We start from the raw sequence: 25,974 nt of genomic DNA on the forward strand, positions 1-25,974 counted from the left end.
CGTGCAGAACTCAGAGCCGAGCACAGAAACGCAGCACGCGGGGGCCGAGCGGGGGGGGCTCTGCGCACAGCTGAGTCCAGAACATCCCCACGCTCGGCCCGGCTTCGGGTGACCCCACGGCTGTGGGCAGCGACGGGAGTGGGGAGGGGACGGGGACGGGGACGGGGATGCGGCACGGATCCTGCCCGGCAGGCAGCAGCGCAGCCCCCAGCCGGAGCCCCTCCCCGCTGAGTGCCCCATCACGCACAGCCCCGCTCGCCCCGCGGATCAGCAGCGCCGTGAGATGGGGTCACCCCGCAGCCTCCCCTTCCCTCCCCCGTTGCCCCGCGTCCCCGCCGCCCCCGCAGAGCTGAATGACAGCCGTGCTGGGGGCCAATCGATGGCCGCCCCCCCCGGCACCGCACCCGCCCGCTCGCGGCGCCGCCCCCCCTCCCCAAGACACCGCTGCCGCGTTCCCCTGAACTTTTCTTTTTAATTAACCTCGCGGCGGCGCGGCCCGGCTGCCTCGTCGAGGTTAATGATATCACTGACCCGCGGCGTGGCGGCCTCCAGCGACCCCCCCCCGCCGTCACGCGTCTCCCCCCCCGCACCCCGCAGGACGGTTCTCCTCCCCGGGACGTTTCTCCCCGCTGCCCCCACCCGGGGGGGGGCGGCCGCCCCCGCATCGCCCCTCCGGCTGCGCCCCGCCCCTCTCCGGCCCCACAGCTCGGGGCAGCGCCGCGGTGCGCGTGGGGTTGCGGGATACCGGGAATGCCGCGGGGCGAAGGCGGTGCTCTGCGGGGGGGGGGGCGCGGGGGCGGATGGGGCTGCGGGGGGGCGCGTGGCTGCACCTCCCGACCCCGTCCCCGGGAACGAGCCCGCCCTCCCGCAGCTGTGCCGCGGCCGTGGAGGAGCGGGGGGTGGGCCTCGGCCGCAGTGCCCCCTCCCACAGCACCGTCACGGCGCCGGGAGCGGTCCCAGGCGGGAGGGACCCGACGGGGGTGGCACCTGCACGTGGCCCCGGGGACAGCAGGGCGGGAAGCGGGCGGTGGTGCGGGCAGACCCCCCCGTACCCTGCCGTGCTCGCGACTTTCGCGGCAACCGCAGGACACCTCGTTCGCACCCGTGAGCGGCGCCCCGAAGTGACCCCGCGGCCTGCGGGGCCCGACCCGCACACCGCGTCCCGCAGGGAGGAGGGAGCCCCGCACCTCGCTGAGCACCGACGCGGCGCCCGTTCTCCGGCCCTGGAGACGCGCCCGGATCCCCCCGCGACCCCCGGCCCCCGTCCCACGTGCAGCCCGGGACCCCCCCCCGCCCGCCCCGCTGAGGATCGCCCTCCGCCCTCACCCCGCACTCCCTTATCTCGGGCGGCGCGGGGCTGTCAGCGCCTCAGACGGAGCGTTTCCTCATCGCGTCCCCCCGCGCGGCCCTAATTGGATCCGCATGGCCGCGGGTGGCGGCTCCCAACCCCGCAGCCCTCGGGGGGTCCCCGGCTCCCCAGTCGAGGCTGCCGCAGCGCGGGGACGCCCCGGGCCGAAGCTGGGAGCCCCACGGAGCCCCTCTGCCTCCGGCCCCCGTCCCACAGCGGGGCTGGAGGCGACGCCGGGCCCCACAGCTGGACGCGGATCCCGTGCCGGGGGGCCGCGCTCCGTGCGTGGGGGCCCGGGCCGCTGCCCACGGTTCCCCCCGCAGCCCCCGTGAAGGAACCCCAGCCTCGCGGAGGGGCCACGCCCGAGTCCATCCCCCGTGCCCCCCTCCGATCCCGCCCCCCTGGGCACGGCCGCACCGCCCCTGGGAAAGGGGACGGGGCCGTCCCCGGTAGCCGTGCGCTGACCCGGGGCCAGCGGGGCGCGGGGGCAGCGCGGGGGGAGCGCGGCGTTTGCTCACAGCCGGAGGCTTTGAAATGCAACCCCCCCCCCCGGCCCATTTGGCGGGAGTTTGGCCCGGGCCCATATGGAGGCCCCAGCGGCGGGGGGGCTCAGGGGGAGGGCGGCAGCTGTGGCCGAGGGCCGGCGGCTCCCCCTGACCCCACGGCACCGGGCCCGGGGGCCCACACGGAACCGTGAGCACGTCCAGCTCCGTGCGCGCGCGCCCGCGCTGTGCACCTGCGGCCGAACCCCGTGCGGGAGCCCCCCGCACAGACCCCGCACTCACACCCCGCACTCGTACCTCACGTTCGGCCCAACGGCCCTTTGCCCGCTCCTGCTCGCCCCCCTCCCTCTTTCCCTCCCCGCGCTCTCCGCTTAATTAAGCCGCGGGGCCGCGCGGCGAGGTCAGAGCGTTAATGAATCCATCATTAGCCGACACCCGGACGGGGATCCCCGCGGACCCCCCGCGCGCATCAGCGCACCGCTCTGGAGGGGGGAACCCGCGGCCGCACCGCGTTTATTGCCGGTAATTGTCGGGTCTCCCCCCCCGCCCTGCACCGCGCACGGCCCCGGCGCTCCCCCGACACCGCCCCGCGCGCCCCCGCCGCTGACAGTTTAATTTCGCACCGCGCCGTTCCCCTTATTAAAGGGAAATTCATTTGCAAGCAATTTCCATGTGCGAAGCGCCGCGCGCTCGGAGCCGCGGGGGGGGGCGGCCGTAATTGAATCAGAGCCGCGCGGTTCGTCACGGCCCCGCGCCGCGGAGATGGAGCCGCTGAATAATGGATCGGGGGCGGCGCGGGGCTCCGCGTAACCGAGTTAGAGGGGCCGCGCCGCCCCCCGGCCCTAATCGCGTTACCGCGGCACGGGGAGCTGCGCCGTGCGGGCACCGGGTGTGGGGCGGGACTCTGCGGGATGGGGGCTGAGGGAGGGATGGGGGGCACGAGCAGGGCAGGGGGCACACGCGTGGTCACGTACCCCGTGTGTGTGTGCGCACACCCTGACACACGCACAGCACTCGTGCTGCAGAGCCGCGCAGGGCTGCGTGGGGCTCAGCTCCGGACGACCGGGCCGCACTGAGGGCACCCACGGGATCGATGGGGCAACGCGGTCCCACCCCACTGACCGCCGTGCCGGACACGACACGGGCGCTGTCAGCTCTGTACCGGGCTCAGCCCGCAGGCCCGGCTCTGCCGCGGACGCCGATCCGAGCCCCTTTGTGTCTCCCACCCCGCGTCCCGCTTTGGGGTGAGGGGCACTTCCATCCCGTTCCCTGCAGCGGGGACCGACGTTTCCCACCGACGCCCTCCCGGTGCCCGCCTGGGGCTCTGCTGTGCCCCCTTCCACTGCCGGGCCCGGCCCTGTCCCCCCGGCCTCACGGGGCCGTACGGAGCATATGGAGCTGCGGGGGGGCGGGGCGGATTCGGGGTCGCGGGGCCGCAGCGAAGCCGAGCAGCAATTCCCGGTGCGTGTCGCGGGACATCGGGTGGGACGGAGCGCGGCGCGTGGATCGGGGCCGAGCCGTCCGGAGGGGCCGAATGCGGGGCCAGGAGGGCGCGAGCGGGGCGGTGAGAGCGGGGCGGTGCGTGGACACACGGCGGCGGTGGGCGCACGGTGGGGGGACGGTGGGGCGAGACTCTCCCGTCTGAGCCGCGCGGGGACTTCCCCGGAGCGACGTTCAAACCCCTCCGACATCGCTTCCATGTCGCCCCGAGGGCCGCTGTTCCCCCCCCGCCCCCCCTCCCCGGCTTTCATGGCTCCGGCTGCTGGGAAATTTCAAGGTTGGATTTGTCTAACTCCGATTTCCAGCCGCGGGATCGCGTTCTGCCTTTGTCAGCAACATCGGCGGCACCCCCCACCCCCCGCTCCCCCTCCCCGCGGCTCCCCCCCAACAGCACCGACACACGCGGGTCCCCCTGCACCTGCTCCCCCCGATCCCTGCCCGCAGGTTCACTTTCTGTCACCGCCGCGGTCATCCCCGCCCCGCTGTCCGTGCCCCCCCCCGCCCACTCCCCACGTGCGGGGCACGGCGCGATGTGACTCCCCGCAAAGACCCCCAGAGGCGTTGGGTGCGGTGCCACAGCCCGACCCCGCTCAGCCCCGCGACGCTGCGGAGCTCTCCCCTACTCCGCCGGAACGTCCCCCTTCCAACCCGCCGCACCGCCCCGCGCTTCGGGGACCCCCCCACGCCCTTTCCCTTCCCTCTTCCCCGCGGATCCCACAGCACGTAACCCCACCCCCCACCCCCCGCCGTCCCCGGGGACGCGCCGTGAGGACGTGGCGGGATGGGGCCGAGAGCTGCGGGACCCTCCGGGGGACACGGCGGCCCCGGTCCCAATGGCGGGATGCAGTGCGGGCGCCGGCGCCGGTGCGGGGCTCACCTGCGTGTGCGGCCGTCCCCGCGCCTTTACGAGCGGTCGGGATCGCGGCACGATTTGTACCGCTGGTTTACGGTCGGGCCGCGCTCTGAAACCCAAAACCCCGAGCGGCCCTAATCACTGCCAGACGCGGCGGCCCCGCGCTTTTATGGGCGGGTTGGAGCAGGGGAGATAATAAATTTCTGCGACGGCAAAACCCCGCCGGGCCGGGCGCGGGGGGGGGCAGCGGGGGGCGAAGAGCCCTTAACCCCGGGACGCGGGGAGGAGGCGCGGTGCTGAGTCCCGGTGCGGGAGTCCCGACCCCCCCACAGCCGCCCCCTCCCGGGGCCGGAGCGGAGCGGACCCCCCCCCCCCGGTACCTCCGCCCCCGCGGCTCCTCCCCCCGCCGGCGCCCCGTTATCCGCCCCGGCCCCGCGCCTTTAAGGCCGCCGCACCGGAGCTCCGCGCCCGCTCTCGGCGCCGCGAGGCCGAGCGCTCCGCCGCCGCCGCCGGGCCCCCGCCGAGGGGGCGGGCAGCCACCGGGCCTTTAAGCGCGGCCGCGGCCGTCGCGGGGCCGCCGATGCTCGGGAGGGGACAGCGGCGGCGAGGGGCGATCCGTCGCCGCCCCCCGGCAGCATGAGGCGGGCGCGCCGCTGAGCGGCCTCGGCAGCACCGGGCGGCCCCGGGCCGCGCCATGACCTCGGCGCGGGAGGCGGCCGCGACCCCCCCGCTGCCCGAGGAGCGCCGCCGGGCCGCGCTGGAGCAGCTGCCGCCGCCCGCGCACTGCAACAAACCGCTGACGCCGTTCGGCATCGAGGACATCCTCGCGCGGCCCTCACCCCCCGCGCACGGCGCTCCCGTGGCCCGGATCCCGGAGAAAGCGGCGGGACCCGCACCGCCCCGCACCGCCCCGTCCTCGCCGCTGTGCGCGCTGGAGGAGCTCGCCAGTAAGACGTTCCGCGGGCTGGAGCTGAGCGCGCTGCGGGCGGCCGAAGGTACGGGCGGGGCGCGGGGCAGGTGCGTGCCGGCGGGCGGGGGGCGGCGGGGGCGCGGGGCGCGGAGCCGGGGCTCTTTGCTCTTCACCCGCCCGGCGCCGGTAAGTCGGGGTCGGTGCCGCCCCGAGACGGGCGCGGACGGAGCGCCGTGACCGGGAGCCGCGCGGAGAGAGCCGCCGCCGAGCCGAGTCTAGCCGCCCGCGGTACCGAGAGCGCCGGATCGAACCCCCGGCGGCCCCGGAGCTCCGTCGGAGGCGGCGGCCCCGCGGCCGCCGCGGATCCGTTACCGAGCGCGGGGCGGAGCGGCCTCGGATGGCTCCGTCGGTAACGAAATCGCTCAACGAAAGCCGCCGCCGCGCCGCGGTTCTCTCGCAGCCCGGGCTGAAATTGGGTTCCCCGCTTCGGGACGCGCCCACCCACCGGGCCCCGCCGCGATCCGCGCTCCTACCGCAGAAATCCCGTTTGCGCGGCGAAGGCCCCGCGGCTCTCGGTATCGCCCGGAACGGCCCCGCGGCGGCTCCGCGCAGCCCCGACCCAGACGAGGCCCCTCCGAACGCTTCGGGCGGCTCCGGGCCCCGCGGCACCGACCGACCGCCGCCGGTACCGAACCGGCACGGGACGCGGCGCCGTTCTGCGCTTAACGGAAAATCGCTGAGCGGACAGACAGACGGACGGGCGATGAACGCAGACCGCCGCCCGGAGAGCCGCGGACGGACGGATCGCTCGGGATTCCCGAACGAACGCGGAACTCCCGCAGCCGGGCGGACGCGCGGACGGAGCCCGGAGCGATCGCTGCGATCGCGATTAACGAAAAATGCCGTTAATGAAGGGAATCGCGAACGCGGAAGGACGGATCGGAGCTCTGAGAATTAGCGGAGGAAACCGCACACGGATCGGGACAGCGGCAGTTAGCGAAAATGAAAGGATCGTTACGCGGACAGAGGCCGCGGGTGGTGCAAAAAAAAACCGACCGGGACAGACACGGACAGAACCGGGATCGCCTCGGGCTCCTTTCAGCAAAGAACGAATTCTGCTCGGGCGGACACACGGACGGAGCTGTTCCGGACGGCCTCGGCTCGGCGCTGCGGGGCTCGGCTGGACAGCAGAAGGGCTCCGGGGCCGCTCGAAGCCGCGGGCAGACCGGGCCGGTGGGAGCCGTTCCCGAGCGCGGAGGGGAGCGGCCGCGTCGGGCTCCGCACGGCGCACCGAAGCTCTGCCGGGTCGGGGCTCGGAGCTCCGCCACAGCCGGGAGCGGCGACGGCACGGAACGGAGCGGCGGTACCCGGAGCGCTGGGGACGCGGAGCTCCGAACGGCCGCAGGAGCGGAGCCCGAGGGCAGCCCCGGCACCGGCACCGCGTTGAGCCCGGCCCGCAGCGGGCGGCCCCGCGGGAGGAACCGGAGCGGAGCCCGCGGGCAGCGCCGGGCTGTGCGGGGCGGTGGGAGGCGGCGGCCGGGGCCGACGTGCAGCGGAACGGAGCGCCGTGCGGTGCAACGAGCGGGGCCACGGCCGAGACCGGACCGAGCACGGCACGGCAATGTAGTGCTCGGCACAGCCCGGCTCGGCAACGCTCCCCTCAGCGACATAACGCTCGGCCCGGCCCGGCCCGGCCCACAATACAATGCTCGGCTCGGCAGTACAAAGCTCGGCCCGGCCCGGCCCGGCTCAGTATTACGAGGCCCAGCACGATCTGGCTCAGCTCAGTAATCCAACGCTCAGTACGGCTTTGCCTGGCGCGGCTCGGCTCAACAAATCAACGCTCTGCACAGCACGGTTCGGGCCAGCAATATAAGGCTCGGCACGGCTCGGCTCAGCGGTAATAGTGCTCGGCTCGGCCCGGCTCGGCTCGGTTCGGCTCAGCAATATAACGCTCAGCACGGCTCGGCTCGGCACGGCAATATAAAGCTCGGCCGGGCTCAGTGGTGTAACGCTTGGCAATTGTGATTCGGCTCGGCTCGGCCCGGCGATACAATGCACGGCTCGGCACGGCACGGCACGGCAGAATAATGCTGCGCTGGGCTCGGCGCTGTAACGCTCGGCACGATTCGGCTCGGCGCAGCAGTGCGATGCTCGGCCCGGCCCGGTTTGCTTCACACGGCCGAGTCGGGCCCGGTCTCGTTCCGCTCCGCTCGGCTCTGCCCGGCGGGGCTCCGCGGGCCGACCCCGCTTTCGGTGCCGGTTTCGGTGCCGGTTCCGGTGCCGGTTCTGCCGCTCTGACGCCGTTTCCCCCTCCCCCCCGCAGGTCGGGACCCTCTGAGCGCCCTCGCGCAGCGCCCGACGTCGAAGAAGCGGCGCAAATCGCGCACGGCGTTCAGCAACCAGCAGCTCTTCGAGTTGGAGCGCCGCTTCGTGCGCCAGAAATATTTGTCCCCCGCCGACCGCGACCAACTGGCGCAGCGCCTGGCGCTCAGCTCCGCGCAGGTCATCACCTGGTTCCAGAACCGCCGCGCTAAGCTCAAGCGCGACCTGGACGAGATGCGCGCCGACGTGGCCTCTCTGCAGGCGCTGCGGCTGCGGGAACCCCCCCCGCCCCCCCCGGCCCCGCCGAGCTGTCCGAGGAGGAGATCGACGTGGGGGCCTGAAAAGGAGGGGGGGCCGGGGGGGGTCGGTGCGGTGCTCCCGTCCTCTTTGTTTCCGCTTTATTTCTGTTTTCTTGTTATTTTATTTCCCTTCCGCACCTCCACTCTCCTCCCCCCCGCGTCCGTCCGTCGGCCGCCGCCGGGCCCCGGTCCGCCCCGTGTATATATGTGGAATAAAGGGGACATCTCCTTAACGGGGAGCGGGGCGCGGCGGGGGGCGGGAATGGGGCGGGGGGACGTGGGGACACACGGACGTGGGGACATAAGGATGGGGGTGGGGGAACACGGGAACAGGAGAGGGTGACAGAGGGACACGGGTACGCACACTGGGACACACAGACACGGGAACACGTGGAGAGGGGGATACGGGCACACAGGGATGGGGGAACACGAGGACGGGGGAACGGGGACACAGGGACACAGACACGGGGACAGACAGACGGGAACACAAAGACATGCGGACGTACGGATGTGGGGATGCACAGAGACACGGGAGCACGGGGACACAGGCGCGGGGTCACGCGGACACAGGAACACACGGACACGGGGACAGACAGATATGGGGACACAGAGATGGGGATGGGGGAACACAGGGACACGGGGACAGAAGGAGGGGGTGACAGAGGGACGCGGGTACACACGGACATATGAACACACGGACAGACAGGGGACGTGGGATCACGGGGACACACGGACACGTGGACACGGCGGCACACGGGCAGATGAACACACGGACAGACAGACACGACTCCACGCGTCTGTCGGTGTCCGTCTGTCCGTGCCCGCCCCGCACACCCTCACGCGGGACTCTGCGCACCCCGACAGCCGCCCGTGACGTCATGCTGCGGTGACGTCACACCTCCGGGTCTCCGCCCCGCTCCCCCCTCCCCCCCACCTCTCCGGGGGGTGACCCGCAGCTGCCGCCCCCGCAGCGCTCCCCGGGGCCGTCTGTCACCGCCCGCCGGTGCCCCCCCGCAGCCACCCGAAGCCGCCCGATCCAATTACAGCGCCGCCAACTTCCGCGCGGGGCCGCTCCGCCGTCATCGCTCCGTTCTTAATTGCATTGTCCCTCCCCTCCCCCAGCGCTGCGGCAGAGGGGGAGGAGGGAAAAAAATGAGATTTAGCCCTGAAAGTGCCTTTGAGCGTTTCCCCGCGGGGAATCGCGTTTAATTTGACAGGTAGGAGCGTGCGGGGGGGGCTGCGGGGGGCGCGGGGGCTGCGGCTGAGATCCTGCAGCGCCGGGAAGGAATCCGGCCCCGGGGTGGGGGGGTCCGGGCTCCCCGAGCGCACCCGGTGCTGACAGGGGGCCGGATCCTCTGCCCTCTCCCCGGGGGGGGTCGCGGGGGGGTTCGCACGCGCAGTTGCGGGTTTGCACGCCGCTCACAACAGCCTTTCCGGGAGCCGCGGTTCCCGCAGCCGTGACCCCGCAGGGCGGTGCGGAGCCCCCGGGGCGCTCCGGCCACGACCGTCCGTTCCACGACGGGTGAGCAAAGCGGAAGGGCCGCCCCCCGCCCCCCCCTCGCCCCGCAGCCGACGGCTCACGTCGGCCCCACGAGCGCCCGACTGTCGCGCAGCCGCAGCGAGGACGCGGAGCGGATAAAGCAGAGGGGGGGTTGTTGGCCGTCCCCGCAGTCCCCCGGCCCCCGAGGCCCCCCGCCCCTCCCCCGGCAGGAGGCCGCGCTGGGTGACGCGCAGCTCAGCCCGTGGGTCTTCTCTCCATTCCCGCAGCAGGAACCGAGTCCGGCCCCCCCGCTCCTCCATCCCCTATCAGTACCGGGCAGCTGCGGTGCCCCAGCCGCGGCCCCCAGCCCATCCCAGCCCCCTCCCGGGGAGCAGCCGATCGGGGTGGGAGCGACTGCGGGGCCGGGCGGTGTGCAGCCCCCCTCCCTCGGGCCCGGTGCTTCCCAGCGCCGCACAGAGGGGCTCAGCCCGGGGACAGCCGCGGGTGTGGGATCCCGCATCGGGCACGGAGCCCCGCACTGCGGCCACGCGTGTCCACCGATCCCCGGCACGGGGCCACGCTCACACCCGCGTGCACCCACGCACGGTGTGTCCATCCCGATGGCCTCCGGGCAGCTGTTGTGCCACGCTGAGCCGTGCTGAGCCGTGCCGTGCCGTGCCGCTGGCCAGCGGAGCCGTCAGCCTCAGCCCTCTCTTCCCTTCTCCCCACACACTCTCATCTCTTTCCTCTTCCAATTTTCTGGATGATTAACTCCACCGCTGTTTTCTGACAACCTCTGCTGTTGGTATTAATTTCTTTTAACTAGTGATTAATTACTCGCTGTCTCCCGCGCTCCTTCTCCCCGCCGTCCATTTGCATATTAATCCACCCCCCCCTCCCCGACACGCTGCCCCGCGGTTTCCTCACCTACAAACGGCACCGCACACTTCGCTCTGCGAGTAGCAGCCCCGGAGCACCCACCGTCCCCACTCCCACGCTACGGGACCCCCACCGCTGGGTATCCCGGGGGGCACCGGGCACCCCAAGGTGCCCTCCGGCCGGCCCGGGGTTTCCCATCACAGGAAGGGCTCCAGGCTGAGGGAAAGAGCAATGCAAGGCACTGTCGGCTCTCGCCTTTATTAAGAAACCCACAGCAGGTTCACATCCCTGCAGGAAGGGCCGGCCCTGTGGGTACCGACCCGGCGGTACCGTCCTGTGGCACCGGGGCAGCACAGCCCGGGCTGCAGCCACGAGGCGCAGCCAGGCCGGGGGCACGAGGTAGGAGCAGCGGGGCGGTGGGATGAGCCCAGGCCTCCTGCTGCGGGGAGAAGGCACACGAGGCTGCAGCAGGCGCGCGGCTCCAAAGCCCGGCGTGCGGCCCCGAGCTCCCGCAGCACTCCGGGCAGCTTTGTGGGTCCGGCGGCGCACGGGGCAGCGCCCACCGGGGGTCCCGCTCTGCACCCCGCCAGATGAGGAAGGTTCCCGGCTCGGGAGCCCCCACGGAGGGTCCTACGGGCGCTGTCGGGGCGGCGGCGTGGCGTGGGATGGGTGTTTGAGCTGCAGCACCAGCCGGCAGCCCTCCAGGTCAGCGCCCTGCGGGGGGGGACAGCCGTCAGCGCCCTGCGCCCGTCCTGCAGCGCAGGGAGCGGCAGCCCCCGGCCCGGCGCTCACCAGCATGGCTCCGTACGCCGCTTCTGCCGCTGCCTTCTGGTGGAAGTTGATGAAGGCGCAGCGCTTCTCCGGGAGCAGCCGGATGGATTGGATCTGCCCAAACCTGCGTGGTGGGGCAGCTCAGCCAGCCGCCCCCGGCCACCCCCCGCTGCAGGGAAGGGGAAACAGAGCAGAACGCGGCCGGGCTGCACTGTGATGGAGCGGGGCTCGCTCCCTGGAGCACAGAGAACAGGAACCCAGCGCAGGGACAGACACAGACCGGGCAGCGCGGGGGGGTGTGGTCCCATCAGGTCCTACCAGGGATGATGACGTGGAGGACGGGCGCTCGGGGCACTCACCGGCTGAAGCAGTTCTGCAGCACTTTCTTGGTGATCTTGAAAGTGATGTTCCCAACCCACAGAGGATAGCAGTCCCTGCCAAACAGCACCGTCACCAGCAGCCCACCCCCCCGCCCTGCTCCGTGCATCCCCAGCTCCACAGCAGTGCTCCCGCTGACCCCCGTGGGCAGCCCCCAGCAACCCGTGGACCCAGCAGCCCCTTCTCCTGTGCCGGCCTCCCAGCCCTACCTGGCAGGGTGCTGTGAAGGCAGTGTGTTTTTGGGGCTGGCTGTGGCCGTGGTCCACACGTGGCTTTTCAAGCGGCTCCTTGAGTTCACCACGGTCACGAAGCCGCTCACGTCCCCATCGCTGCAGCTCCCGTTCACACACTCATCTGCTGAGAAGCTCTCAGGGCTCAGCACCATCCCTTGCACCCTCCCAGCTCTGCCATGCTCAGAACCCAGAACCCAACCCCAGAACCACAACAAAGGTCCCTTACCGGAGGTGGGTGTCAGCTGCTCCCCAGCTTCCAGCACAGGGATGTCCCTGGGGCTGCCGGCATCGTGGAGGCTGCTTTGCTGCAGGGCAGAGGAGTCAGAGCCCAGAGGGCAGCAGCGGGGAGCAGCAGCGGGGCCGGAGCTCACCTGCAGCAGCATCTGGCAGGCCTCCAGCTGGGTGGCTACATCAGCGTGGGCACCCTTCAGGTGCAGCAGCTGCCCAAAGGTGTCCCTGGCCTCGACGTAGCGCTGGGAGCAGAGAGCGGCTGAGCCGCTGCCCATGGGGACACAGGGCTGTGCTGAGCCCTGCAGCCCTGCCTGCCACGCTACCTTCAGCCCCCACAGCGCCTTGCCCTTGCGGAAGAAGCCTTTGGGCCAGTTGGGCTGGAGCTCCAGGGCCATCTGGGCATCTCTCAGTGCCTCCTGGTACCGCTGGAGCTTCTCGTAGCAGTATGACCGGTTCCCAAAGAGCCTGGGGCACAACACGGTCACCAGTGCAGGCTCAGGGCGCGCTGCCCAGGCCCCGCAGCCCGCCGCTCACCGGTGCTCCCTGGGGTTCAGCTTTATGGCCTCGGTGAAGGCCTGCACAGCCTCTGCGTAGCGTCCCTGCACGGCAGCCTGGTAGCCACAGCCTGCAGGGAGAGCATCGCCCGCTGCTGAGCGGCACACAGGCAGCGCAGCCGGGGAGTGCGGGGCTCTGCTGGGGGTGGTGCAGCTCTGCACTGTGCCTGCACCCAGCTGCGTGGGAAAGGCGTTCTGGGGACAGACAGGAGCCGTGCAGACCCACAGATGGTGACGCGTGTCCAGCACAGCCCTCCTGGGGGCAAACCTACCCCTGAAGCTGGCATGCAGCAGAGCAGAGCCCACCCTCTGGCTCCTGCTGCCCAGGGATGCCCGAGGCACTGACCTGCAAGAATCAGGCTCTGCTCCAACATGTTTGTGTCCAAGGGTGCAGGCTCGGGCTCGGGTGCCTGTGGGGCAGCCACGCAGGGCAGTGGGGGCTCAGGTGCCTGTGGGGCAGCCATACAGGGCAGTGGGGGCTCAGGCTCCTGCCCCAGCCCAGGAGCAGAGGTTCAGGCACAGCTGCTGTCCCTGTGTGTGGGCATTACTCCCTGCTGTGCCTTAGCTTGCAGACCTGCTGGGAGAGGGCAGAGGATGCCCCCCTCCCCTCCCACCCAACTCCATAAAGCCATGAGAGGCTACAGAGGAGCTGCCACAGCTCCCAGCCTGCAGCATGGGATGAAAACAGTGTCCCCATCACCACCTGGACACCAAACCCCAGCCCGGAGATCACCACGCTGTGCCAGGCACAGGGGAAGCTGCAGCTGGGGATCCCTCTGCCCAGCCCCAGGCTCTTGAACACCTCTAGAATCACAGAACGGCCCGGGTTGGAAGGGGCCTCAACAATGATGAAGCTCCAACCCCCACCACACGCAGAGCCACCAACCTCCACACTTCATAGCAGCCCAGGCTGCCTATGGCCCCATCCAGACTGGCCTTGAACACATCCAGGGATGGATGGGGATCCACAGCCTCTCTGGGCAGCTGTTCCAGCACCTCACCGCTCTCATAGTAAAGAATTTCCCCCGACATCCAACCTCATTCTTCCCTCTCTCAAATTAAAACCATTTCCCCTTGTCCTGCTGTTATCTGCCCTTTCAAAGAGTTGGTCTGTCCCCATCCCATCTAAACTCCTTGCGGCCGGGGCCCTGCAGACCACCTACACTGAGCAGCACACTTCTCATGTGTGGAGATGCCCCTCTGAGGACTGGGATCCAACTCACCGCCTCCTGCAGCCTCCTGTTGGGCTCTACAGCATCAGTTCTGACTGATTTATCCCTTGCAGGTGCTGGCAACTTCACGCCCGCCTTCTGCCATGCTTTGATGACAAAGGTACAACTCAAATCCAGTTCATCCTAGGAAAACGAGGGATGGGAGCCGTGCAGAGCTGCGTGCCCTGGCTGTGGGGCTGGTGGCACAGCTGTCATTGTGCAGGGCTGACCCAGCCACGAGGCATCCCACTCTCACCTCTATCCCCTCCAGATCCCCCACTCCCTCCTCTGCACGATCCTGGAGGCACTGGGGGGGGCTGGAGGCCAGGCAGCCACTCTCCTCCTCAGCACTGCTGGCGTCCCCATGAGCAGCACCCGCAGCACTGGGCAGGGACGTGGTGCTCTGCAGGCAGAGGAGGGCAGAGGGTGGGCTCTGCTCCCAGCAGCCCCAGCTCCTGGTGTTTGGGGGTTTGTAGGAGCCCTCTGAGGCAGCTCCAAAAGGCTGCTGCCCAGTGCTGTGCCCAGGGCTGCCCGCCTCAGGGAGGTGCAAAGCTGCTCACCGACGCAGCCGCCTGCTTGCTCTTCAGCTCCTGTTCCAACTTCTCCTGTTTCCTCCGGTCTTTCTGCTTCTGGAAACCAGAAATAAAGCAATGGTGAGCTGGCACCAGCACAGCGCAGAACAAACCCAGCACACGCCCTGGGGCGCAGCTCTGCCCGATGAGCTGCAGGCAGAGGATAAACAGAGAGCGCAGCTCAGAAGGAAGGGACGCACAACGCCCAGGAGCGCTGTGAGAGCGTCATGGCAGCACACACCCACCTTCTTCTTCAGTTTCTTCTTCTCTGCTTTCTTTTTCATTCTCTCCTCTTCTGCCAGCAGCTCCATTGCGTTCTTCTCCGCTTCCTGGGGAAGGAGAGCTGCTGTGAATGATTGCGAGCCCCCGGGCCGCGCTGCAGGGCAGGGCTGGGTCAGGCAGACAGCGGGGGGCACCGCGGGGAGGTGGGGACACCTGTGGGAGCCCCGGAGCCGGGAGGGATCGCAGCGGGGCTCCGCAGGAGGGCGGAAGCAGGGACGGTTCGGCCCCGGAGCGGCAGAACGGAGCCGAGGGGCGGCCGAGCGGAGTCGGGGCTGCGGGAGCAGAGCGGGTCGGAGCGGAGGGAGCGAAGGCCGCGGTGGGACGGCCCGGGGCGGGCAGGGGCGGCGCTCACCTCGGCCGTAACGCGGTGCCTCCGCGCCGCGCTCAGCCCGCGCGGCTCCGGAACCGCGTCCGTAAAGCCGCGCGGCGGGATGAGCAGCGGATCGCCGTACGGCCCATAGAGAGCGAACGGGGGGCGGCCGTAGGTCGGGACGAAGCGCTCCTCCTCCTCCACCTCCTCCTCGTCGGACTCGGGGCAGAACCAACCCGGCACCGCAAAGGGAGCGAAGCCGAGCCCCGGCCCCGGAACGTCACCCATGGCCGCGCGGGGCGGAGCCGCCGCCAAACGAAAGCGAAACGCGGCGGAACGGAACCGCCCACCGCGACCGGAAGCGCCCGCCGGGCGGACACCGGAAGTCGGGCGCGGGCGGGGCGCGAGGCGGCCGCCGCCATCTCAGATGTGGGCGGGACGGCGGCCCGCGAGGCCCAAGCGCCGCCGAGCGCTCGCGTCACGGCCGGCGCCGCCCCCGCGCCGTCCCGGTGTCCCCCGGGGCGCCACCGGATTAGCGCTGCGATTAAGCTCATTTTCGCCGAGCCCCGCGCCGCTCCGGGCCGCGTCCCGCCGCCGCCGTGGGGAATGGAGGACGGGCGCTGCGCGAGGCCGTGCCTGCAGGTGAGGGCCGCGGAGCGGGGATCGTCGCGGTAGCGGGGCGCCGTGGGCCGGGAGCGCGGGGCGGAGCCGCGCTGGGGGCGGCGGGCGGCGCGGCCCGGAGCCGCACCCGTTGTCGGGACCGAGTTCGGGACCGAGGCCGCCACCGGGCCGCGAATCCATGGCCGGGCCAGGCCGGGCCGGGCCGCCGGCGGCGTCTCCATGGCAACGGCGCCCGCCTCCGCGCGCGGCGTCGCCCCGCCCCTCGCTGCAGGCGGCGATTGGCCGAGGGGGCGGGACCAGAAGCTGAGTGCGCCCCGCCCCCTCTCCCCGCTCCGTGTCGGCAGCTGCTGGGTGCCGACGGGCCCGGGCTGGACGCGCTGCTGCTGCTGCTGATGGCCCGCGTGCCGCCGCGAGGCTGCCTGCCCGCCCTGCCCGGGAGCGGCACGGAGCGCACGGAGCCAGGTGAGCGCCCGGCACCCCCGGTCCCGCACCGTACCCCGAGGTCCCCGGCGGCCCCGGGCCCCGCGTTCCCAGCGGCGGCGCTCCGTCCCGCAGGCGGCCCCTCGCCGGGCGGCACCACGCCGGGCGGCCTGGCCCGCTCCCTGCAGAAGGCGGAGGCGATTCTGCGGAGCTGCGTCGGTCCCGGGCTTCTCCGCCTGCGCTCCCCTCGCCCCGGCGGCTCCTCCGCCTCGGACAGCGACGAGGAGGACGCCGAGTTCGGCCCCCGCGCGGCCCTGGTGGAGCAGAGCTTCCAGGGGCTGCGCCGCGCCTTCCGCGCCTGGGAGAATCCGCGCACCGAGACGTTCCGCGGCCACGTGCTGCCGCCGCCCGCCGACGCCTTCTGCTACCACGCCGTGCGTCCGCGCGTGGCCGAGCGCTGCGCCGCCCTGCACGCCCTGCTGCAGCACCGCCACCAGCTGCGCCTGGCCCGGCATTACAGCCGCCGCCTGAAGGCCGCCTCCGACTTCGTCCGCCGGCTGCTGAGCCCCGAGCCGCGGCCGCTGCGGGCGCTGTGCGAAGAGCTGCGGACGCACGCCGGGCACTGGGCCGCGCTGCGGCGGCGGATGCGGGGCGACGCGTGGCTGCGGCCGCTGCTGCTGCGGCGGCGCGAGGCCGTGGCTCACATGCGGCGGGCGCTGGGGCTGCTGGCGCTGCAGGCGGCGCGGCTGCTGGAGGAGCGCTTGGAGGCCGCGCTGCGCGGTGCGGCGCGGGACGGGACCCCCCTGGGGCCGCTCGCCGACCTCTTCCAGGGCCTGGAGATCTACAACCGCGTGCTGGGGGAGCTGGACCCGGAGCCGGGCTCCGCTCGCTCGGCCGCCGGCGCCGGCCGGGCCGCGGGGATGCCCCGCGCCTTCCCCCTGCGGCGGGTGCTGGCCCTGCTGGCGGCCGAGGGGGGCCGGCGGGCGGCCGAGAGTCTCGCGCGGCTCCTGCGGCACGGAGACGGCGGCTTCGTCGCGGAGGAGGAGGATGCGGGACGGGAGGCGGCGGGGAGCCTCCCCGAGGCGCTGCGGGCGCTGTGCCGTGAGGACGAGCGGCTCTTGGGCCCCGTGCTGCAGGTGTTGGTGGCCTCCGCCGACGGCCTTTGGCGTTCCGCCCTCGGCGTTCCCACGGAGAGCCTCGCGGCTCCGTCCCCGCGGCCGGGCTCGGCCTGCAAGGCGGTGCGCTGGTTGGACGCGACCCACCCTGCGGCGGCCGAGGCTCTGCACGCCCGGTACCGCCGGCTGTGCTGGGAGGCGGCCGGCGCCGCGCTGGGCCCCCGCTTGGAGCTGCCGGCCGGCGGGACGGGACGCGCCTCCGGCGTCGCACGGGAGCTGCAGCGGGCGCTCGGTTCCGGTACGTGCGGGAGGGGCGGCTCGGCCGCCTCAGCGGAACGCCGGTACCAGCGGCAGCCGGGCGGCCCCGGGCCGTTCCTCAGCGCTGTCCCTCCGCAGCCCGCATCCCCCCGGAGTGCGAGGAGGAGTTGGGGCGGCTGTGCCGGCGGCTGCAGTGCCGGGGTGCCCTGCTCTCCTGGCACCGAGGTACGCGTTGAGGTGGAAGGGGGTGGGGGGGGGGGTCCCGCACGGCTCCCGGCACCGCTCACATCGCGTCTCCCCGCAGACTTCGCCCTGGCGCTGGGCTCGGGGCTGAGTGACCGCTGCGCGGTGCCGGAGCGCTCGGAGGGCGCGGCGCACAGCGGCACGGCGCGGCTCCTTCAGCGGCTCTACCCGGCCCTGAGCTCCGCCCTGCGGAACCTGCCGGACGGCCCGGAGGGTGAGCGGCGCATTGCCGGGACGCGGGGACGGGGGCGACCCTCCTCAGCTCTTGCGTGACGCTCCCCTCCCCGGCTCCGCCCCCCAGGCGGCCCCCTCGGCTCGCCCTGCCTGCGCCTGCAGCTGCTGGGCTGCTGCCTGGCCACGGCTCAGGCCTCGCGCTCCTGGCTGATGGGCAAAGCCTTCCAGTACCTGGCGGCGTGGTCTCTGCAGCAGTTCCTGCTCGTCACCCAGGGAGACCTGCAGGTGGGCGCGGGGCTCGGCGCGGTGCGGGGCTGCGCCGCGACCCGGAGGCGGTTGGAGGTCACCGCTGCCCGCTCCGCAGCTGCTGAAGGCCGAGACGGACGCGCTGGAGCTGCTGGTGAACGCAGCCTTCCCGGAGCCCGAGGGCGGCCCGCAGCACCTCGCACCCCACCGGCGGCTGCGCTCCCAGCACGAGAGGTGGCTGTGCCTGCAGATCCGCTCCGCGGCCGCAAGCATCCAGGTCCGTCCGCCGCCGGGGTTCCGGGGGCCCGCAGCCGGCAGGCAGCGCAGCGCAGCGGGAGGCAGCGCTTTGGCCCCGCGGAGCCGCCGCCCCATCGGCCGTCTCCGCTCGCAGCTGTTCGCGGGGGACGCGTTGAAGCTCTTCTCCACGGACTGCAAGCGGATGTCGGCAGAGATCTTCGACCAGACCATGCCGCTGGGCAGGCACTGGAGGCTCGGCCTCCGAGCCGGTGCGTGGCGGCCCCCCATCCCCTTCCCGCCCCTCCCCGGACGGGGCCGCGGGGCTGACGCCGCGTCTCCGCAGAGCTGCCCAGCTCCCCCAGCGAATACGCGGCGGCGGCGGCTCAGACGGTGCTGGGCCAGGTGCTGCAGGGCGCGCAGCTGCTGCCCCGCGACGCCCAGGTGCCCACGTTGGCGCGGGTGATGACGGCCTTCGTGGAGGCGTGGATGGACCACATCCTGGCCCAGAAGATCAAGTTCAGGTCCGGGGGAGTCGGTAGGGAGGGGGGCGGGGCGCTGGGTCGGTGCTGAGGCGCTGCCCGCAGCCTGCAGGGCGCTCTGCAGCTGCAGCAGGACTTCGCGCTGGTGCGGCAGCTGGTGCAGTGCGAGCAGTACGGGCTGGAGCCCGACACGAGGCAGGCGCTGCTCTCCCTGCGCGTCCTCCAGCAGATGGACGGTGCCATCCTCTGCCTCCTGCAGCAGCCCAGCGGCAAGGCGTATCTGCCACCCCACGGCTGGCCCTCCCTGCGGCAGTGCTGTGAGGGGGTGGGGGTGGGGCGGGGAGGGGAGTGAATGGGACGGGGTTGGAATGGAGGTGGGATGGGGATCGGGGGGGGGGGTGGGGACAGAAACGGAACGGAGACGGGGTGGGAACGGGGATGGCGATGGAGATGGGGGTAAGGGTTGGGAAAGAGATGGAGACGAAACTGGGAGCCCCCGCAGCTCCCGCCGCGCTCCCTCCCCCGACTCCGTCTCCTCTCACCCCCAGGCTCCAACCACGGTGCCCGCACACAGGAGCTGGGCGCCAGCAGCCTGCACAGCCTGGAGACCCTGGAGGCAGCGGGGCCTTCAGCGGGGCCCCCCCCGCCCCTTCCCGGCGCAGAGCCCCCCGGCCGGCCCCGCGGCGGCCCCCCCGAGTCCTACCTGTCGGGCGGCCAGCAGCAGTGGTTGGCGCTGCGGCTGCACGGAGCGCGGCGCTGGCGCGTCCCCGGACTGCCCTGCATGGCCAAGAGCCCCGAGGGCTGAGCGCGGCCGAAATAAAGCGCTGAGCTCTGGCTTCTGTCCCGGTCCCTGGGGTCTTTCGCGGGGGGCCGGGGCCGGGCTCGCACCGTGGCCGCGAGCATCCCGGCACGTCGCTCCTCGCCCCGCGCCGTCACCATCTGCCATCAGCGCTGCCGCTGTCCTGCGTGGGTGCCCCCGCGGGGACACCGGGCGGGACTCCTTCCCCGCCGCCTCGGAGCTCCGTCCGGCCGGCGGTGTGTCCGGTTCCCCGCGGTCGTGCCCGGAGGTCCCGGCCACGAGCATCCACGGTGGGGTCTGAGATTTCCCCCGCTCGGTGTCCGCGCGTGGACGGGGGCCATCTGGACCCCCGCCCGCCCCGCGCCCCGTTTGTTTCCCGCGGTGCCGCCGGTGCCGGTGGGACTACGGCTCCCATGATGCCGCCGCCTCCTCCCGGTCACTTCCTCCGCGCGGCGGGGCGGGGTCCGGCCGAGCAGCGCGCCCCTTCCCCTTCCTCCGCTCCCGGTCCCGGTGCCGCCGGGATGTCCGCCGCCAGCACGGCCGAGCCGGGGGCTGCCGCCCGCGCCCCGATCGCCGCGGCAAGTATCGGGAGCGGAGCCCCGGAGCGGTGCCGGGGGTTCCCCGCCGGGGGCGGTGGGTGGGCGGAGGCCGCGGGGGTCCCGTCGGGGCGCGCGGTGACGGGCCGTCCGTGCACGCAGGGCCCGAGCGCGGAGCAGCAGCAGCAGCAGCAGGAGGAGAAGGAGGAGGAGGAGGGGGAAGAAGAGGGGGAGGACGACGCCGGGGGGGCGCGGCCCTGGGCTCCCCCGGAGAAACTGCTGCACGAGGCGCGGCTCAGGGCCAAGGCCAAGCGGCGGCTGCGGCGCACCTCGTCCCGGGACTCCGCCCGGGAGCCGCCGAACGAGGAGCCGGGCGCCGAGCCCGGCAGCCCCAAGGGCAGAGCGCACGACCGCAGGTCGCGTGGCGGAAAGGGCCGCGGGCTGCCCAAGAAAGGTGAGCGCGGGGCGGCCCCGCAGCCTCCGTGGGGTGCGCGTCGTGCCCCCCGGCTGAGCCCCTCCTGTGCCTGCTGCAGGCGGCGCGGGGGGTAAAGGCGTGTGGGGGGCCCCCGGCGTGGAGTACGGCTACCAGGAGCCCGACGCCCGCGACCCCAACTACGATGAAGTGGCGCAGGTACGGCCCAGGCCTCCCACCTCCCCCCCCGCCCCGCAGCCATCACTGCGGGTGCCCCACCGGAGCCCCCCGTCCGACCCCGCAGGGGGACACGGTCTATGCCACTGTGGTGCCCGAACTGGAGGAGGAGGAGCTGGAGCAGAACGTGCAGCCCATGGTGCTGGAGTACTTTGAGCACGGGGACACCGGCGAGGTCGTGGTGCGTTGGGGGCGAGGGGACCCGTGGGGGGAAGGAGGGTTTGCGGGGTGAAGCCCTTGCAGCGGGGAGGTGGTCCAGGGCTGGTGGGAGCCCTGAGGAAGGAGCAAAGTCTCTTGTGGAGGGGATGGGGGGCACCGTAGTGCCGGAGGGGATTTGGGGCCAGGCCGCGGCACAGGGCAGGGTGTGGGCACCCACCGGCGCTGCGGTGCCGGGCGCAGGAGCTGCTGCGGGGGCTGAACCTGGGCGGCCGGAGGCACGCGGTGCCCTCGCTGGCGGTGGCACTGGCGCTGGAGGGCAAAGCCAGCCACAGGGAGCTGACATCACGGCTGCTGTCTGACCTGGTGGGCCGCGTGCTGAGCCCCGAGGACGTCGCCTGGGCCTTTGACAAGATGCTGCGGGACCTCCCCGACCTCATCCTCGACACCCCCGAAGCCCCCCAGGTGCCGGCGGGGATGTGCGGTTGGGGACGGGGCCACGGTGGGGAGCGGGTTTGGAGCCGGGGGTCCTCATGCTGACCCCGTGTCCCCCACAGATGCTGGGGCAGTTCATTGCCCGGGCGGTGGCTGACCACGCGCTGCCCCTGGGCTTCCTGGAGCGCTACAAAGGCCGCGTGGATTGCGAGCACGCCAGGTGAGCGCTGCCCTCACCCTCTGCCCTCACCCCGCTGCCCGCCCCGTGCCCTGCACTCACTTGCTGCTCTTGCTGCTCCTCAGGGCCGCCCTGGACCGCGCCGCCGTCCTGCTCTGCATCAAGCATGACGTCAACCGGCTGGACAACGTGTGGGGTGTGGGGGGTGGGCAGCGCCCCGTCAAACACCTGGTGAAGGAGGTCAGCGTGAACCAGAGCGCCTCCCAGTGCCTCACTGGTGCCTGCTGGTGTTCCGTGCTGGTGCCTCGTCCCTTCATACATCCCTGTGGCCACCACTGTGCCCCACCCCTTCAAGCCCACCCTTATCTCTGGATGTGCCCTACATGTCCCCTGCCGTGCTCCTGTGGACGTGTGTGGTGTCCCTGCTCCCATCCCTGTGTTCATCCGGTCACAATGCCAGCAACCCCACATGTCCCAGTGCTACCCCCGCATCCACACCGTGTCCCTGTGCCACATTCCCATGCACGTCCCACACCATGTCCCCATACCAGATCCCCATGCCATATACTTATGGCACATCCTTGTGCAGCATCCCCTGCCGCACCCCCACATCCCCAAGCCACATCCCCTTGTCCCCGCACAACATCCCCATACTGCATCCCAGTGTCCCTGCGCCACGTCCTCACACCACATCCTTGTTCCACATCCCCGTGTCACCGTGCCGTGTCCGTGTGTCTGCACCATGTCCCACAGATGAACCTGTTATTGCGTGAGTACCTGCTGTCCGGGGAGGTGTCAGAGGCTGAGCGCTGCCTGCGGGCACTGGAGGTGCCGCACTTCCATCACGAGTTGGTGTACGAGGTGAGCGCTGTGCCGGGCGGCGCTGGGGGGTCCGTGGCCCCCCTGATGTGTGATCCCTGCAGGCGGTGGTGATGGTGCTGGAGGGCTCCGGGGACGCGCCGGTGACGACGATGGTGACGCTGCTGCAGGTGCTGTGGGAGACCGGGTTGGTGACGCTGGACCAGATGAACCGGGTGAGCACAGGATGGGGGGACAGGGCAGCACTGACACCGACACCGACACCAATGTGGCCGCAGGGCTTCCAGCGGGTGTATGCGGCACTGCCAGACCTCAGCCTGGATGCACCGCTGGCCCACGCGCGCCTGGAGCGGCTGCTGGAGCTGTGCTGTCAGCGCGGTGTGGTGACACGGGCACTGCGTGATGCCTGTCCTGCCAGGTATGGGATGGGGACGTGGGGACACGGGGGGATGTGGGGCACCACCAGTTACGGGACGGGGCCGTGGGGACACGTGGGGACACGGGGTGCCGCCCGGTTTGGGATACGGGGACTTGGAGACGTGGGACCCTGCCAGGTACAGGATGGGAGGAGGGGGGGGCGCGGGGTCCTGCCGGCTTTGGGACACGGGGCGGGGCACCGCACGAGACCCGCACCCCAGGTACGGGACGCGGTTATATGGGACGGGGGGCAGCGGGGGGCCGCCAGGTACGGGACGCGGGGAAGCCGCGGGGCAGCGGCCTCCCATCACCCCCCTCACAGGGGCCGGAAGCGATTTGTCAGCGAGGGCGACGGGGGCCGCGTGAAGCAGTGAGCGCCGGGCGGAGCCCCGCAGCGCCGGTCCGCACCGGGCAAATAAAGCTCTGCCGGGAGCCCCGCTCCGCGTCTGCGCTCAGTCCTCCCGCAGGCGGCTCCGCAGGGGGGCGCTGCGGCCGCGGCCCGGCGGCGCTCCGTCCTTCCCGGCGCGTCGCGCGGCGATGACGTCTCCGAGATGGCGGCGGAGAGGCGGCGGCGCGGCGCCGAGGGCCCCCGGGAGGCGCGGGTCCGGGCCCGGGAGCGCGGGGCCGCGCGGGGGGAGCGGGGCGGGCGCGCCGCGCTGGGGCTGGCGGCGGCGCTGGCGCTGGGGCTGGGCCTGGCGGCCGCGGCGGCCCTCGTGGCGCAGTGGGGCCGCTGGCGAGCGGCATCCCGCGCCGTCAGCCCGCACCCCGCCGCCCCCGCGCTGCCCCCCGGCGCCACCGGGCCCGGCGCCGCGCCGCGCCGCTTCTGGGGCTCCTACCGCCCGCACGTCTACTTCGGCATGAAGACCCGCAGCCCCCGCAGCGTCGTCACCGGTGCGTGCGGGGCGGGGGGCGCGGGGCGCGGGGTTCCGGCCCGGTCTGACCGCCGCCCCCCCCAGGGCTGATGTGGCTGCAACAGCGGGAGGGCGCGGAGCTGCGGCACACCTGCGAGCAGAGCGACGGGCTGCGGCGCTACGGCTGGCTGCTGCACGACGGGGAGCAGTTCGGCCTGCAGGACATCCACGACCGAGGGCTGCTGCTGCGCACCGAGTTCGTTAAGCGGCCCGGGGGGCTGCACGGCGGGGACTGGAGCTGGCGCGTCACCGCCCGGCCGGAGGTGGGGCCGCGGCCCCGCGTGGTGCCGCGAGCGGCGCGAGGGACCGCGGGTGTTCGCGACGTCCCGCCCTCCTTCGCGTCTCCTCCCTTGCAGGGCGCGGGCGGCGAGGCCGCTCTCGTCTCCCTCTTCTTCTACGTGGCCACGGACGGGCAGGGCGAGCTGCGGCCGCACCTGGAGGACGGCACCCGGCTGGCGGCCGTGACGGGGACGTCGGAGGAGCTGGGTGACTTCAAGATCACCTTCCTCAGGCCCACCGCGGACGACGGGGAGGACGTCAAGTACAGCAGGTGCCCCGCGGGCCCGGTGCCTCCCAGCCCCGCGGCCGAGCGGGGCGCTGACGGCTTCTCTCCGCTCGCAGCTACCACTACCTGGACGCGTGGAGCCCGGGGCTGCACCGCCTCACCGACGTGGTGCGGAGCAGTCTGAGCAACCGCTTCGTCTTCGCCCCCCCGGACGGGCCCCGGCAGCGCTTCGTGGCCGTGGACGCGTTCCACGGGCTGCCGGGCACGGCGGAGGCCCCGCGCAGCCACCTCCTGCTGCACCAGGTGACGCTGCGGCTGCCGGCCCGCGTGGAGGTGACCTTCGAGTCGGGCAGCGTGCGGGAGCGGCGCGCTGCGCTGCTGGGGCCGGCGCTGACGGCGGAGCTGGCGCGGCACCAGGCCGCCTTCGAGCGGCGCTTCGAGGACACCTTCGGGCTGGAACGCAAAGGCTTCCCCCTCTCGCAGCGCCGCTTCGCGCAGGCGGCGCTCAGCAACATGCTGGGCGGGATGGGCTACTTCCACGGGCGCTCCCTGGTGCGATCCCCGCTGCACGAGCAGCCCGTGCCCTACCTCGAGAGCTCGCTCTTCACCGCCGTGCCCTCCCGCTCCTTCTTCCCCCGCGGCTTCCTGTGGGACGAAGGCTTCCACCAGCTGCTGCTGGCGCGCTGGGACCCCGAGCTGAGCCGCGAGGTGCTGGCGCATTGGCTGGACCTGATGAACGCCGAGGGCTGGATCCCGCGGGAGCAGATCCTGGGGGACGAGGCGCGTGCCAAGGTGCCCCCCGAGTTCGTGGTGCAGCACAGCGAGGCCGCCAACCCGCCCACGCTCTTCCTGGCGCTGCGGCCGCTGCTGGGCTCCGCCCCGTTGCCGTACCTGCGGCGCCTCTTCCCCCGCCTGCGCGCCTGGTACGAGTGGTACAACGGCACGCAGGCCGGCCCGCTGCCCCACACCTTCCGCTGGCGCGGCCGCGACGCCGACCCCGAGCGCTTCCTCAACCCCAAGACGTTGGCGTCGGGGCTGGACGATTACCCCCGCGCCTCGCACCCCTCGGCGGACGAGCGGCACCTGGACCTGCGCTGCTGGATGGCGTTGGCCTCCCAGGTGCTGGCGGAGGCGGCCGAGCGGCTGGGCGAGCCGGCGGAGCCCTACCGGCTCGCGGAGAGGGCGCTGAGCGACAACGCGCTGCTGGAGCGGCTGCACTGGGCCGAGGAGCTCGGCGCCTTCGCCGACTTCGGCAACCACAGCCGGGCGGTGGGGCTGCGGCGCGAGGCGGTGCGGGCGGCCCCCGGGCGGCCCCCCCCGGCCCCGCGGGTGGTGCGAGTGGTGCACGAGGCGCCCCGGCCCCGCTTCGTGGACGCCCTGGGCTACGTCAGCCTCTTCCCGTTGCTGCTGCAGCTGCTGCGCCCCGACTCTCCGCGGCTGGGCCCCGTGCTGGCGGCCATGCGCGACGAGCGGCGGCTCTGGACGCCCTTCGGTCTGCGCTCGCTCGCCCGCGACAGCCCGCTGTACATGCAGCGCAACACCGAGCACGACCCGCCCTACTGGCGGGGCTCCGTCTGGGTCAACATCAACTACCTGGCGCTGCGGGCGCTGCGCGGTTACGCCGACCAGCCGGGGCCGCACCGTGAGCGGGCGGCGCGGCTGTACGGGGAGCTGCGGCACAACCTGATCGGCAACCTGTACCGGCAGTACGCCGACAGCGGCTACCTGTGGGAGCACTACAGCGACAGCACGGGCAGAGGGCAGGGCTCGCACCCCTTCACCGGCTGGTCGGCGCTCGTGGTGCTGGCGATGGCCGAGGACTACTAGCGGCTTTCTCGGGGGCGGGCGGAGGGGCCCGGCCCCGGGGCTCCCGTCCTGCACCGACAATAAACGTTGGACGTGACGCTCGTCGCCGCCCGCGTCGGAGGTCAGCGCGAGGTGCGTGCGGGGCCGCCGCAGCCCCGTCCTTTTCCTCGCGCTGCTGCGTGTAGCACCGCCTCGGCGCGGGGTCGCTGCCCACGGGGAGAGCTGCCGCACGGCTCGGCCAGCGCCCCAACCCGCGGCCAAGCACGGCAAGGCTGTGATTCCACATCTCTTTAATGATGACGGAACGCTACTGGGGTCCCAGCCACCCGCA

General features: G+C 72.5%; 5 protein-coding genes across 7 annotated transcripts; 4 read left to right on the top strand and 1 right to left on the bottom strand.

The window, feature by feature from the left end:
* The first annotated feature begins 4,630 nt into the window (after window positions 1-4,630).
* LBX2 (ladybird homeobox 2) lies at window positions 4,631-7,971 on the top strand. The gene is given in 3 exon segments (XM_085214938.1): window positions 4,631-5,199; window positions 7,441-7,725; window positions 7,728-7,971. Coding segments are annotated over 3 exon segments (639 nt in total). The 5' UTR covers window positions 4,631-4,898; the 3' UTR covers window positions 7,781-7,971.
* A 2,368-nt stretch (window positions 7,972-10,339) lies between these two features.
* TTC31 (tetratricopeptide repeat domain 31) lies at window positions 10,340-13,617 on the bottom strand. Its single transcript, XM_085214937.1, has 10 exons — window positions 13,488-13,617; window positions 12,611-12,795; window positions 12,245-12,335; window positions 12,034-12,175; window positions 11,851-11,952; window positions 11,706-11,784; window positions 11,456-11,603; window positions 11,228-11,302; window positions 10,890-10,992; window positions 10,340-10,811 (listed from the first exon to the last, which is right to left on the bottom strand). The coding sequence occupies exons 2-10, from the start codon at window positions 12,726-12,728 to the stop codon at window positions 10,728-10,730; spliced, it is 942 nt and encodes a 313-aa protein (XP_085071063.1). The 5' UTR covers window positions 12,729-12,795; window positions 13,488-13,617; the 3' UTR covers window positions 10,340-10,727.
* A 402-nt stretch (window positions 13,618-14,019) lies between these two features.
* On the top strand, window positions 14,020-19,266 carry CCDC142 (coiled-coil domain containing 142). 2 transcript variants are annotated; one of them, XM_085214904.1, is made up of 12 exons: window positions 14,024-14,376; window positions 14,682-15,281; window positions 15,605-15,722; window positions 15,816-17,093; window positions 17,192-17,278; window positions 17,358-17,510; window positions 17,598-17,755; window positions 17,835-17,993; window positions 18,108-18,222; window positions 18,297-18,474; window positions 18,538-18,749; window positions 18,981-19,266. In XM_085214904.1, exons 1-12 carry the CDS (start codon window positions 14,275-14,277, stop codon window positions 19,235-19,237), a joined length of 3,417 nt encoding a protein of 1,138 aa, XP_085071030.1. In that variant the 5' UTR covers window positions 14,024-14,274; the 3' UTR covers window positions 19,238-19,266. The 2 variants fall into 2 exon arrangements, with proteins under 2 accessions (XP_085071031.1, XP_085071030.1); XM_085214905.1 differs by lacking the exon at window positions 18,538-18,749 and having other exon boundaries at window positions 14,020-14,376.
* A 363-nt stretch (window positions 19,267-19,629) lies between these two features.
* Window positions 19,630-22,858, top strand: LOC104916070 (programmed cell death protein 4-like). Of its 2 annotated transcripts, none has more exons than XM_085214928.1 (11): window positions 19,630-19,809; window positions 19,930-20,221; window positions 20,301-20,398; window positions 20,484-20,597; window positions 20,816-21,037; window positions 21,130-21,227; window positions 21,311-21,485; window positions 21,939-22,046; window positions 22,109-22,219; window positions 22,283-22,422; window positions 22,744-22,858. In XM_085214928.1, exons 1-11 carry the CDS (start codon window positions 19,645-19,647, stop codon window positions 22,793-22,795), a joined length of 1,575 nt encoding a protein of 524 aa, XP_085071054.1. In that variant the 5' UTR covers window positions 19,630-19,644; the 3' UTR covers window positions 22,796-22,858. The 2 variants fall into 2 exon arrangements, with proteins under 2 accessions (XP_085071054.1, XP_085071055.1); XM_085214929.1 differs by having other exon boundaries at window positions 21,311-21,425.
* A 114-nt stretch (window positions 22,859-22,972) lies between these two features.
* On the top strand, window positions 22,973-25,740 carry MOGS (mannosyl-oligosaccharide glucosidase). The gene is made up of 4 exons (XM_085214915.1): window positions 22,973-23,312; window positions 23,378-23,595; window positions 23,689-23,882; window positions 23,954-25,740. Exons 1-4 carry the CDS (start codon window positions 22,973-22,975, stop codon window positions 25,662-25,664), a joined length of 2,463 nt encoding a protein of 820 aa, XP_085071041.1. The 3' UTR covers window positions 25,665-25,740.
* The last annotated feature ends 234 nt before the right edge of the window (window positions 25,741-25,974 follow it).

This window comes from Meleagris gallopavo, chromosome 35 (assembly GCF_905368555.1).
Source record: "Meleagris gallopavo chromosome 35, MGAL_WU_HG_1.1, whole genome shotgun sequence".
In the NCBI taxonomy this organism is placed as follows: domain Eukaryota; kingdom Metazoa; phylum Chordata; class Aves; order Galliformes; family Phasianidae; genus Meleagris; species Meleagris gallopavo.